Here is a 13,327-nt window from a genome sequence, read left to right as displayed (position 1 = left end):
GGAGTGACGTCACATCACTGGTGAGGAGAGAGAGCGGAGCTGTTCAGCCCTGGCATGTGCTTACTCTGACCCACAACAGAGGTCTACTGTTGGCCAGCGGACTCACGGAACCGGACCAGCAATGCTCTGTGTACAGGCGGTGGCCTCTAATTTTATGCCTGAGGACAAGAGAAGGACTGTTGTGGCCATTGTTCCAAATCTGTATTGTTACAAGGGCTGCTGGGAAATTACCTCTGTTGCATTCATTCATACAACTCAAGTTGGTGAGGAAATAGGTTAAATCCCAAAAAGGAACACCACAGAATGTATTGATACATTAGATAAAATTGAACTGAAATCTGGCCATTAAATCTAAAATTTGAGAGTCTGAATTTCAAAGGGTGTAGGAAAGTAGAACTATTGGTGCAACTGTTGATTCATGACAAATTGTTGTCAGAAATTGTACAAATCTGAGAAGGTGGACTGGATACAGTGGACAGAACACAGGTGTCCTGGCTGAAACCCTTGCTGTGCTAAACTAGCAGGCTCTGCCATCACTGTGTAAATTAATAATCTTTGTGATGAGCTGTTAAGTACACTGTAAATTCTCCTTACAATACAGTGAACCAGTGGCGGGCCGTGCGTTCAGTGGTTAGGCCTTCAATGATGACTATTTTTTGCCAAAAAATAGTAATAGGGGGGCGTTCCGGGGGGGGGATACCCCCCGAAGATTTTTTTTGCATTTCAGCGTTAAAATTTCCCAGCATTTCACGGGAGTTTTCTCTTTCTCACGCAAATCTGTGTAGCACTCTAGAATCTTCGATTGAGAAAAACAAATAATGTTCCGAGCTGAATTCCGCATTGCTTAGATCTTTATTAGGCGAATAGCACCCGGCCATCATCCTTATCAGCAGCAAAGTGAATAGGCTGCTAGGCTAGGCTACTTATTTATCACCCATATTCATTACAATCTGCTGCCTGCTACTGTCCGGTGAAGACTTGCAATTTAGTCCATGTCATATTGAAAGTGAACACCAAGTGCCCTCAAGTATGGGTTTGTGCACTATTTTGAAATATTTAGGCTATCGGTTGCTTAACTTATGTTCATGACTTGCACGCACATAGGCTATGGCACTGCCACAGGTCTACAATGATGTGTTCATTTAATAGTTTAATCTGACATCAGCAAACTTGCTTCAGACTGTTTGTAGGGCTCTCCTATTTAGCTGTAGTTTTAACGTTAACGTTACAGTGCAACTGTTTTAGGTTGTGTTGCTGCTCTGATTACTCAAAAGCTAATGTGGAACTACAGTAGGCTATCCTACAGTGTTTGCCAAACGTATTTATGAGAAAGTGTCTCAACAGAAAATGCTAAGAAAATTTCTCAGCACACCACCATGATTAAACATAAAAGTCAGAAAATGTATTGCCCTATGCTGCTACTACTTGCCTATTTCATAATGTCTGATGGCCACGCCATTGATTTCACCAATAATGTCCACCAAACACAGATATATAAATAGTCAGACTAATTAGCAGGGCAGGAAACCAAGGCAAATGACAATTTTCACATAGATGCCGATCCAGACAGCTTCACCAAAGCCACATCAACTCACACACAACTTCAAGCTAGCATACAATCTAGCAGTAACCAAGCACTGCGGTTTGCAAGCAGCACAAAAACACTTTTTATATAGAAAAGGGCCAGATTACAAGCATGTATTACAAGTCTATGTTATCAAACAAACTTACCAATTCCTGCATAGGCTACTGACCAGCGCTACGAGCAGAGCTAGCTGACATTATGTGCATCTTGCTAACATGTAGTCCAGTGAACACTAACTTTACATGATATAATTTTGCTTAATGAAGGCTTATCAATATATATTTTTTAAACAAAAACGGTCAATATACTGTCCATAGCTATAACCAAAGCCATGTCAGTGTGACATGTACCTTTCCAGTGAATGTCAGTCTGACTGACAGAAGATGCTCACGAAGTTCCTCAAGTCAAATAGATAGCGTCAAAATTCGTGATGAACGGTTCCGGGTATTCTTTTCGAACATTGCAGGCCCAACTGCAGTCAGACCTGCCTTCCTCACCATAATAGGTCGATTTGATTGGCTAATCAGTCAGATGTAGCCATCAATCAACCCGAATCCAAACATATGTTTTCTATTGGTTGCTTAGGTACTGAAAACGCAGTGATTCCCTGTGAAGGCCTGATGCGGGCCTTAAAAAGGGAAGACATGCGATTGGATAAAAATGTATCGCACGCTCTCACTATTTGTTCACACGATCTGTCAATCAAATATAGCGGACAGCGGTAGGATATGGTATTAGCCTGTAGTAGCCTAGTCAAGAACGATCGGGAAGGAGAAGAAGAAGCGAATAATAAATGGTAAAGTAAAATGTTATTAAAGACACTATTATTTTTCATTCGTTTGAAAATAGTTAGGCCTTCAAAGAAGGCCTTGAAGGCCCTGACGGTCCGCCACTGCAGTGAACCCTGAATCATCCTGTGCAAGTGCATGGCGTAAACCTGATGCTCTTTCAACAGATGCTACTCCTTGGACTGCTCAGACCTTCCACCAAGAAAGCAACATAAGAGGAGTCTCCCTCACCCACTTCCTGGGAACCTACCTGATCAAAGAGCTGTTTGCCTGTGGTGTTTGGCTGGATGGCAAACTCCAGCTCCGCATCCATCGTAGTAACCCTGACATTGATCTGTCAAAGAGAGGGGGGAGGGGAGGCAGAGAAGCAGAGATAGTATTATATTAGCCACAAACCTAAACACATGTCTAGCCTATTGCATAACATTTCACAGACATGAAGCTTTCAGTTCAACAGTGGGAAGGCTTTTTTCCTCCACACTCAAAACGCTGTTTTAATGGTTCTGATCAATGGTCTAATTAATGGCCTTTAACCATAATTAAGAAAATTGACACTCTCCATCAAAGAGCTTGTAAAAAAAAAAAAAAAACATTTAAACCTCTTCCTGGAAAACCAAACCTGCAAACATGCAGATGCATACGGGAAAAAACAATATTTCAATAAGAACCATTAATAACTACAAAACCCAATGACAGATTTCAACTTCAAAAAGCAAAAGCTCAGAGTATAGCTCCAAGTTTTAAAACCCAAGAAACATCAAGGATTGATAGCATAAAAGTTTAATGCTCTGAACTTCAAAAAACAATACAAAAAAAAAAAACCCTGTGGTTTCAGCATTCCTCTGTTTTTGTATGTGTTTGATAATGCGGCAAACTCTGATGTGAACCCCACCGCTGTAGGGCTTTGTACTTTTTGGCTGCGGTGACCGTGCCGGTGTGGATGACACTGCGTCACCTGACGCCGCGAGCAGACTCCACACTAATCCGCATTGCTGTGATGGAGCCCTGCAGAGCCAGAGATGTGTGCCAAGAGGGAGAGTCCACGGGTGACTGAATAATGCACCCTTGCATTCCTCTCAGGCAATGGACTGCCGGCCAGCCACCTGATATATAGATAAAGGAATTGAGAAAGTTCTGCACTCTCTGGGCAGACAAACAAAAATCTTTTTGTGTGGGGTGTGTGTGTGCACGTGTGTACAGGTGTGTGTGTGTGTGTGTGTGTGTCTGTGTACATATATATAGGAGTGCATACCTGTGTGTGTGTAAATTGTGTATGGATGCATCCATGTTTGTATGTTAGGGTATGTTAAGAGCCTTTCCCAGATAGGCTACTTTCGAGTACACCAGGGGCAATGAGGTAGGGAAGTTTGTGAAGGAAAAAGGAGAGGGGGTGGAACAAGGACAGTCAGAGAAAGCCAGAAGACAAAGCAGACATACACAATTATGCGCAGGAGTGGGAAGAGAAAGAGCATGTCAAACACAGTGTAGTGTGTGTCACATTCGCTTCCAAATGAGTGAGCCAGAGACCACTTTCAGGCCTTTCAATTCTCTCAAAGGGCAAGTGCTCAACTTCCAGGCACAAATCCAATCTCTTCTCACCCTCTCCTCTCCCTCTGCTGAGGCGGAGCAGCTGCAGAGACTCAACCATTGGATGCAGCTATGCTCAGAACTGGCACTGTGCACATGGCGCACACACCACTCACACACACACACACACACACACACACACACACACAGTGTGTGCAACAGACCAATGGGTACACTTAAGCTTGCTCCGTACCACCACAGACACTTAAACCACAGATAATTCATACCATACACAGATTACTACATGGAATCTAGGCAGAACAGACACAAAGAAAACACAGAGTTGGGCCTTAATCCTGACCCGGAGATGACCTGAATGCCACACACACACACAACTTTAAAATCCCTCAATTAACTAAATCTTATGCAACTCAAAGGTGTGCACACACACACACACAGACACAGACACACACACATACACACGTCAGTGTGCAATGCTAAAAGGCACGCATGCTCTCTTGGTATCTCCATCTCTCTCTCTCACTCACCCTCACAGAGACGCACTCACACTGTGAAGAAAGTTGATCCCAGCAGCTGGTGTTGGCGTGTAGAGTTTCATCTGTGTGCTTCTGTGCCTCAGTCTCCTGTATCCAGCCCCGCTTTCCTTTCCCCTTTCTCTACCTCGGTCATTAATTACTCATGAAACCTGCACAACGCATCCTACATTCTCCCTCTTTTTGGTCCCACTCCCTGCTTCGTTCCTGAGGGCCTATTTCAGTTCACCGCTTTCTCAGTGACATAAAACATAAGACCCTTTTGCTACTGAAATCTTCTTTGCAAGCTGCAAAACAGAACAGGCAGAACAACATTTGCAGCCGCTCCAGGATTTTCTCCCCTCTCTTTGACTGCGTGCTAGTGTCACTACTGCGTGCATAAGCGAGGCTTCGACTCTAAAATATGCAACATGTCAGTACCTCTGATAAACCCTGACAGTGTGCTATCGGGGGAAAGCATACGAATAATTTAAAATATTCAAACAACCGACAATGTTAACTGTGAATTCGGTAGTCTGCCTTGTGTAGGCTACACACGGAATTACATAACATAAAACAAAACAAAGAAAAGCAGGTCCACTGTTTATTGTGATCGTTACACTAACTTAATTAACAGTGACGTGGTAACATAACTTACCACGGCAGGACCAAGTGTCAAAATGTTGGTGTCCGCCACTCTAGTTCATCCAAAATAAACCAGAAAAGGGACTCAAAGTGCTAAATACCGGAATTATCCTTTAAATAGAAAGTCGAATAGAATTAATACTGCTGTAGTAGAGTCTCAACCTGTTAACTGGATTTACTCAAGTAGCCGTGCAGACCCCTAGTGTGTTATCGTCCAGCAAACAAGAGTGAGAGAATAATGTATCTAAGTATATATACTCTTTTGATCCCGTGAGGGAAATTTGGTCTCTGCATTTATCCCAATCCGTGAATTAGTGAAACACACTCAGCACACAGTGAACACACAGTGAGGTGAAGCACACACTAATCCCGACGCAGTGAGCTGCCTGCTACAGCGGCGCTTGGGGAGCAGTGAGGGGTTAGGTGCCTTGCTCAAGGGCACTTCAGCCATTCCTACTGGTCGGGGTTTGAACCGGCAACCCTCCGGTTACAAGTCCGAAGCGCTAACCATAAGCGATAACGAAGGGCCATGGCTGCCCCTGAGAATGAAAGCGACAAAAGAAAGCATGAGGAGAGAATCATTAACATGTCCAAACAGAAGGTTGGATGCGGTAACTGGTGGTTCCGTTAATGAGCTCCATTTTAACATGCTCAGGTTCCTCTCAACTTGTATTGGCCTGTGTGTTGCAGTCATCCATAAATAGACCTCTCCTTTACTTACAAGTCTTAATACTTGGGTAGAGTTTCTAAATGCTCATTGACCTCACCTTTGTGGTTCAGTTAAGGTTGTAGAAAAACCCAAGGATGAGAAATTCCTCCCCATATACCTTTTCAATCACCACTGAGGCACTATTAATGCAAACATCACAATATAAATGCCTTTCAGTCATCTGGCAATCCAAATAGCTAGTCTATTTGAACACATTCGTTCAAAACAAAGTGCCACTCATGTTTAAATTAGGCAAAAAAACAACACAAATACAAGGGCACTGAATTATGTTCATTGGCTGTAGAGTGGCATTGTTTGCCATGCCTTTAAGTACCAGTGTTCGTATATGAGCACAGGAAAACCGATGCTGGTATCAGTGCATCCCTAGTAGGGGTGTAAAGATTAACCGATACGTATCGGTATCCGTTTTTAACGCGTAAGATATGGCTACATCGATATGTGAAGCCCCGTATCGGAATAAAACTGAAATGAACCGGTCGTTATATCGATTTACTTGTTACAAATCGGTTCATAACCTTTTCTGCTCGCTCAGACTCTGATTTACGTTGCAAGCAGCGCGTTCATCCCGCTTCCTGTTTTGAAACTACACATGGCACGGATTTGTGGGTAATGAAGTTCGTTTTGGGCTACACTCATTGCCCAATGTCGTCAAAGGACTTCATTACCCATACATCTACCGCAACTTAAGCACGTGACAACACGCTCTCTGTCGGTGTTTGACAGTTTTTACTCTTTTGTTGTCAAAATCCAGAGCGAAATTAAACACTTACTATAGCATTCCTAAACGGCAACGATAGTCTGTAGAGTAGCCTTACGTTTGATGAAGGGATTTCCTTAATGCTAAAGAATAATTTGGCCCTTGCTGCTTAAACAATGTACAAATTATTATTATTTTGTTCATATTCACTCAGACTTGGAACAAAATAGGCCCAGTTCATTGATATGTAGGCCTATTTTGTTGTAGGCAATGAGAAAAGGCCAAGATTATCTTAAGCACCGTTTTATTTTATTTCGGTATTGTCTTACCTCAACAATAGGCTACAGCTCCTTGAAAACAATCAGATATAACTCTATAAAATCTATAAAGTCTATAAAAATGTATTTTCATGTTGTATTTGGCTGCTTTGTTTGGCTGAAATGTAGACTATTCTTTTTTCATTTCAATACAGTATATGATACAAACCTCAGTTTAGATAATCATATTCACACATTTGTTTTTGCCTAATTGACATGACCATGATAATTTATAATATAAAATTAATGTGCACCTTAAGCAAATGATAAAAAAATCTTTCAGCATGCTTTCCATTCTTCAACTGCATCGAACTGCATCGAATCGTACTGAATCGTTTTTTATGAACATGTATCTTTTCTTGTATCGAATCGTGCCCATGTATCTAGATGTGAATCGTATCGTCTTTTACATGAGAGATTCACACCCCTAATCCCTAGTCTTAACTGCATCATAGACTACCACTAGGGGTATGGCGAGATCTCGTGCCTTCGATGTTTTGTTGTTTAAGAGCAATCATGTAGGTTAGCATTCCAAGTTACAGAATAGTAACTAATGCGTTAGCTTATGGCTAATGTATATGAGACCATATCAATACCATAGAGATGCTAACAGTTAGCATAATCGATAAGTAGATATTTAGAGCAAACTTCAGTACATTTACCAGGCATGAAAACGGGTAAGGGGTGAAAAAGGTGAGAAGGGCGCGCGAAGAGGGAAATGGCCATTTCATAGCAAAACATGCGCGATTGACATTGTTGCCAATAGTGCATAGCTTCCATGGAGTAAGTTGCCTGTTTTCTTTATAAAGAAAACAAACTACAAAATGACTAATTTTTACAAAAAATACCTTTATTTCTACTTTTTGGCTTGAGCTTAAGTGTGAAGGGGCCCACTTGCGCTGTTTGGCAACATGCTTCAGCATGGCCCTCCTCTCCTCCTCAGTAATCTACATGAGTTTTCTTTCTTTCTTTCTTTGTGCCTGAAGTTATCAGACATTTCTGAAGATTTCATAGGCCTAATGGACATTCATAGTAGACTATTAGAATAAGTCTGAATAAGATAAGTCTGAATATTTGGACCAAACCAGGTAATAAATAAACTAGGTAGGGTAGACTAGGCTTTAATTTGTAAAATTGGTTTGAAATGTTTTAACCTGCAGCCTATAGGCTACTTACAGATTGTGACATTGTGCTAGTGTGTTTAACCAACCAATAAAGTTGTGTGAACAGTGTTCACATTACAGTACATGTTAAACCCTGTAGACACAGACTAGGCCTACTGATCAGGCCACTGAACGTTTCTTAAAAGACAGCATTACCCTGTCAAACACTGCTTTTGTCTCTGAACTCGACAAAACGCACCAGCCCAGTTTAGGAGCATTTAATTCAACTATTTAGTTATTCACATTAGCCTTTGCTATACTGATAAAGTAGACTATGCCAATTTGCTTCACCTTTTGTCGATCTAGATGGCTCAAACTGCAGGTATTCTTCATCAAATGAACTCGTTATGTCTATATTTCAGTCCAACATCGCTAACTTTAACAGCCTATGCTACGTTGCTACACCAATCTCAACGTCTTTTTCTGACAGAAGTTGAAAGTTTCAACTAGCCCACCTGTGACATCAATAAGCATTTTCTTCTCGCCGGGTTCACATTCCAGCTGACATTTCAGACTGTAGTCACACAAACAGGGAGGCTATTCCAGCGCAAGCGTTCTGTTCGCGTTGCATCCGCGGCAGAAAAAATAGCTTCCACTGTTTAATAGGTTAAATGCATAGGGGCTGCATTCACATAATCGTTGCTGAGAATCATGTTCTTTGATTTCTCAAGTGCTTTTAACACCATCCAACCCCTCAGACTGGGAGACAAGCTCTTGCAGATGGGTGTGGACGCTCACCTGGTAACCTGGATTACAGATTACCTGACCGAGCGACCACAGTTCGTCAGACTGAAGAACTGCCTCTCTGACACTGTGATCAGCAGCACCGGAGCGCCACAGGGAACTGTGCTCTCCAGTCCCGTGCAGTGGTGCAAACTCAATCACCTTCAACTAAACACTTCAAAGACCAAGGAGATGGTGGTGGATTTCCGCAGGTCTAAGCCCGCTCTGCTACCAGTCTCCATTGATGGGGTCAATGTGGAGGTGGTAAGCACCTACAAGTATCTGGGTCTCCACCTGGACAATAAACTGGACTGGTCAACACTGATGCACTCTACAAGAAAGGACAGAGCAGGACAGAGCAGGCTGTACTTCCTGAGGAGGCTGCGGTCCTTCAATGTGTGCAGCAAGCTCCTCAGGATGTTCTATCAGTCTGTTGTGGCCAGCGCCCTCTTCTATGCAGTGGTATGCTGGGGAGGAAGCACAAAGAAGAAGGATGCTGGGCGACTTGACAGGCTGGTAAGGAAGGCTGGCTCTGTAGTGGGAGCTGAACTGGAGTGCATCACTTCAATATCTGACAAAAGGACCCTAAACAAACTGATCAACATCTTGGACAATGAATGTCATCCGCTCTACAGCACTATCAAAAACCAAAAGAGCTTGATCAGCTGGAGACTTCACTCACTGCCATGCACAACTGAAAGGCTGAGGAAGTCATTTGTTCCTAGGGCCATTGAACTGTTCAATGCCTCACTAAAGGGAAGAGGAGAGATAGACTTCTCTGCTTAGTCTGTCTGCCTCTCAACCTCTCCATGTTTGAGTACTGACTGCCCACTACTGCTTTACTACTGTTTTACTACTGTTTTACTAATGTACACAGCCTAATGTTTTCACTACTGTTTTACTGCTACACTGTTTTTCATGCTATATTAGCACACATGATCAATGGCTGCGGTCAGGCTTCTGCTACAATACTGAATGAATGAATGGCTATAACCCTATTACCTCAACCTCTTCTTGCACTGAAAGTTTTTTTTTTTTTTTTACCTTGTCTACCATATACTTTACTCTCCTATTTGTCCATATTATTTATGCTGGTCACTGTTGGACTAATGTTGGACTACTTTTTGCACCTTCACCATGACACTCACTCTCTTGAGCACCTTGCCATGCACACATAACTAAGGACTATGGTTGGACTACTGTTTGCACCTTCACCATGACACTCACTCCCTTTAGCACCTTACCAGTCCCGGCCCTGTCACTACAAGCGTCTTATGCTTGATCACCCTCAAGCACACTGGACTTTCTTAATTTAATTTATATAGTGTATTTAGTATTTAGTTTTCTTATCTTCTACTGTCTTTATTGTACAGTGGAGTTTAGTTATATGTTTATTAGGGGTGTGAATCTCATGTAAAAGACGATACGATTCGCATCTAGATACATGGGCACGATTCGATACAAGAAAAGATACATGTTTATAAAAAACGATTTAGTACGATTCGATTCGATGTAATTCGATGCAGTTCAAGAATGGAAAGTATTCTGAAAGATTTTTATAATTTGCTCAAGGTGCACATTCATTTTATATTATCAATTATCATGGTCATGGTTGTCAATTAGGCAACAAAATGTGTGAATATGATTATCTAAACTGAGGTTTGTTTCATATACTGTATTGAAATGAAAAAAGAATAGTCTAAATTTCAGTCAAGCACTGCAGCCAAATACAACATAAAAATACATTTTTATAGACTTTACAGATTTTATAGAGTTATATCTGATTGTTTTCATGGAGCTGTAGCCTTGTTGAGGTAAGACAATACCGAAATAAAATAAAACTGTGCTTAAGACACTCTTGGCCTTTTCTCATATAGGCCTAGCCTACCCTACAAGAATAAAATAGGCCTACAAATCAATGAACTCTCTGGGCTTATTTTGTTCCAACAGAAGACCTAATGCAGAAACCTAAAATGCCACAAGTCTGAGTGAATATGAACAAAATCATTGGCTAATAATTTATGCATCGTTTTAGCAGCAAGGGCCAAATTATTATTTAACATTAAGGAAATCCCTTCATCAAAGGTAAGGCTACTCTACAGACTATTGTTGCTGTTTAGGAATGCTATAAGTGCTTAATTTCGCACTGGATTTTGAAAAACAAAAGCCGACAAGAGTGCAAGTTGTCACATGGTTAAGTTGCAATAGATGTATGGGTAATGAGGTCATTTGACAACTTTGGGCAATGAATGTAACCAAAAACGAACTGCATTACCCACAATTCCGTGCCACGTATAGTTTCAAAACCGGAAGTGGGATGAACGCGCTGCTTGGAACGTAAATGAGTCTGAGCGAGCAGAAAAGGTTGTGCACCGATTCATAACAAGTAAATCTCTATATTGACCGGTTCATTTCAGTTTTTTTCTGATACGGGGCTTCACGTATCGATGTAGCCGTATCTTACACGTTAAAAATGGATACCAATACGTATCGGTTAATCTTTACACCCCTAATGTTTATACTTATACTTATGTTTACCATTTCTGCTGTAAGTGCATGTTGTGTGTGATGTCTGTATGCTACTGAGACCCTTGAATCAATAAAGTATCTATCTATCTATTTTTTAACTCGCTTGTTTTCCCTCAATGATGCAGATGATGTTGTAAAAGGCTTGCCCATTGGTCACTGATGGGTGGTATGAAGCCTAACGTAAGTGCATGTAGAGTAGGACCTCACTGGCCTTATAGTTAACCTTTACCCCAGACAGCAGATGTCTCATCCTCAGTGTAGCCGTACGCCTAAGTAAACACACCACGTGTGGGCCTGTAAGCTGTGTAGTGAGAGTTTGTGTGCGTGTGTGCATGTGTGTGTGATATTTCCTGTAAGGAGTATTATGTAGGGTGTAAAGTGCAACATTATTCATTTTACTTTAAGCAAAACTGAACAGAATGCTTGTAGATAGATACTTTATTGATCCCCAAGGGGAAATTCAAGGAGCTTACATATGAGTTTACATATTTGTGTTTACTTATGAAGATTAGTGACTACTTTGCCACAATAGGCAAACAACTCGTAAATGGTATTTCCTCTACATATTTGTGGTGTTTATTTATGTTTGTTATGGGCGGAGTGAGTCACAGTCAAAACCCCACCGTCACCCTGAACTGATGGAGTGTGGCTGGGGGAAAAAAAGCTCTCCTTTCCTTAATCTCTTCCATCCACCAAAAGGCTAGGTGTGGAGAGCCGCGGGGGGAAGGGAAGACCAATAAATAGGGACATGAGAACAAGCTTAGATCTGCACTTTTCAGACGCTCCTCTTTCCAGGAACACAATGAGCCAGCAGAAACTGTGACAATCACAGAGGGCCCTAAAAAAGATCAAAATCAAGTACTGCTGCACTCCGGACAACACCGTCTTGGTTGTGATCCAGAGACTATTAAGGTTCACAAAAACAACCGAACGATTAAGTGAGATTAGCGTGTCCATGTGTGGCGAGTGCGCTTTCTGTGTGCGTGCGCATATGTGTCTTAACATATGCACTTGCACAATTGAGTTCTGTATGAGAGCTTTTTGAGCATGTGTTGAATGAGTGCAAATTCACACGGGATAATGCAGTTCTGCATGCACTCGAGTGCCAGGTTACTGCATGCTACATGAGCAGCACTCAAACAGGGTTGCACACTGCTGTGTGTACGGACACACTTGAGTAGCAGTGTTTGTTGATGAGGGCATGTGTATTAAACTAAGGCCAAATAGGGTCTGGGAAAAAAGAAACAAGCAATTAAAACGCAAAACTCTAATGTGTTATTGTCTATTACAGAGCAAGCTACAAACCATTGTAGAAAATTAGCGGGAGTGTTCTTGCAGTGGTGTGGCATACCTGCTCTAGTTCCCACTGCACATGTGATTCTCCAACTGAATTGGTGGGGCATGTATAATTTTAGCCTGTTCGCCCGACATCCCTCAGGAAGAGACAGGGTAGGACATGCAAGATGTTTGCAAGTAGGGAAGAGGAAAAATGGTGTTACAGTGAATGTGCACGTGTAGACTGGAGGGTAGGACAGGCTAAGTAAGAGGACAGAGTTTGTGTGATCTTTGCATACTGGCTTGCTGGACCTAGAGTTAGTGTAGTAACCTCTTTGGCCTTGGCCTTGTTCCTACTACAAGCACATTTAAACAAACAAAATTGCTTAATCTGGATTCAACAGTGAAGTGGCAAAAAGCTACTACTACACGTACCTGCCAAACCTGAGCCAAGTGCTAAAATTAACCCATGAATTAAGCAGTAGGCAAAAGAAAGATTAGGCCTCTAAACAAGGGGAAAAAAAGAAAATAGTTATCAGCACAATGCTGACCTGAGAGTAAAGGGCAGGGCCATGACGAACAAATTGCAACTGAGCATCTAAGGAGTAGGCTTCACTCTCTGTGCTGAATGGTTAACTTCTGGAGTCAGAGGCACGGTCCATTTAGTTTAGTTAAGCTTACTATGTCTAGTCAAGTGTGGCAAAGTGTCACGTTTTGCACGTAAGGAACATCCCAATTTTTTCAGTCAAGATAAAAGACTGAAGTAGGAGTTGTGAAACGGCAAGTGTGTTTGTTTTCCCCCTGCATCCTTGTGT

The 13,327-nt window shown here is 41.9% G+C and overlaps 1 protein-coding gene across 5 annotated transcripts in view; it reads right to left on the bottom strand.

Moving 5' to 3' along the window:
- The window catches only part of LOC143142502 (radixin), a 55,164-nt gene that overhangs the window by 30,504 nt on the left and 11,333 nt on the right, over positions 1 to 13,327 (bottom strand). For 2 of the 5 annotated variants that reach the window (XM_076303426.1, XM_076303425.1), the window contains exon 3: positions 2,624 to 2,707. In XM_076303426.1, the coding sequence (XP_076159541.1) occupies positions 2,624 to 2,707 (84 nt within the window). Of the gene's footprint in view, positions 1 to 2,623; positions 2,708 to 4,448; positions 4,961 to 13,327 lie in introns of those variants that run through there. The other 3 variants (XM_076303428.1, XM_076303427.1, XM_076303424.1) reach the window with 3 other exon arrangements.

This window comes from Alosa pseudoharengus, unplaced genomic scaffold (assembly GCF_046254945.1).
Source record: "Alosa pseudoharengus isolate Yale_2024_CS ecotype anadromous, Long Island Sound unplaced genomic scaffold, YU_APseudo_1.1 YU_APseudo_1.1_scf_24, whole genome shotgun sequence".
Lineage (NCBI taxonomy): Eukaryota > Metazoa > Chordata > Actinopteri > Clupeiformes > Clupeidae > Alosa > Alosa pseudoharengus.
This window is presented reverse-complemented; position numbering and strand designations above follow the sequence as displayed.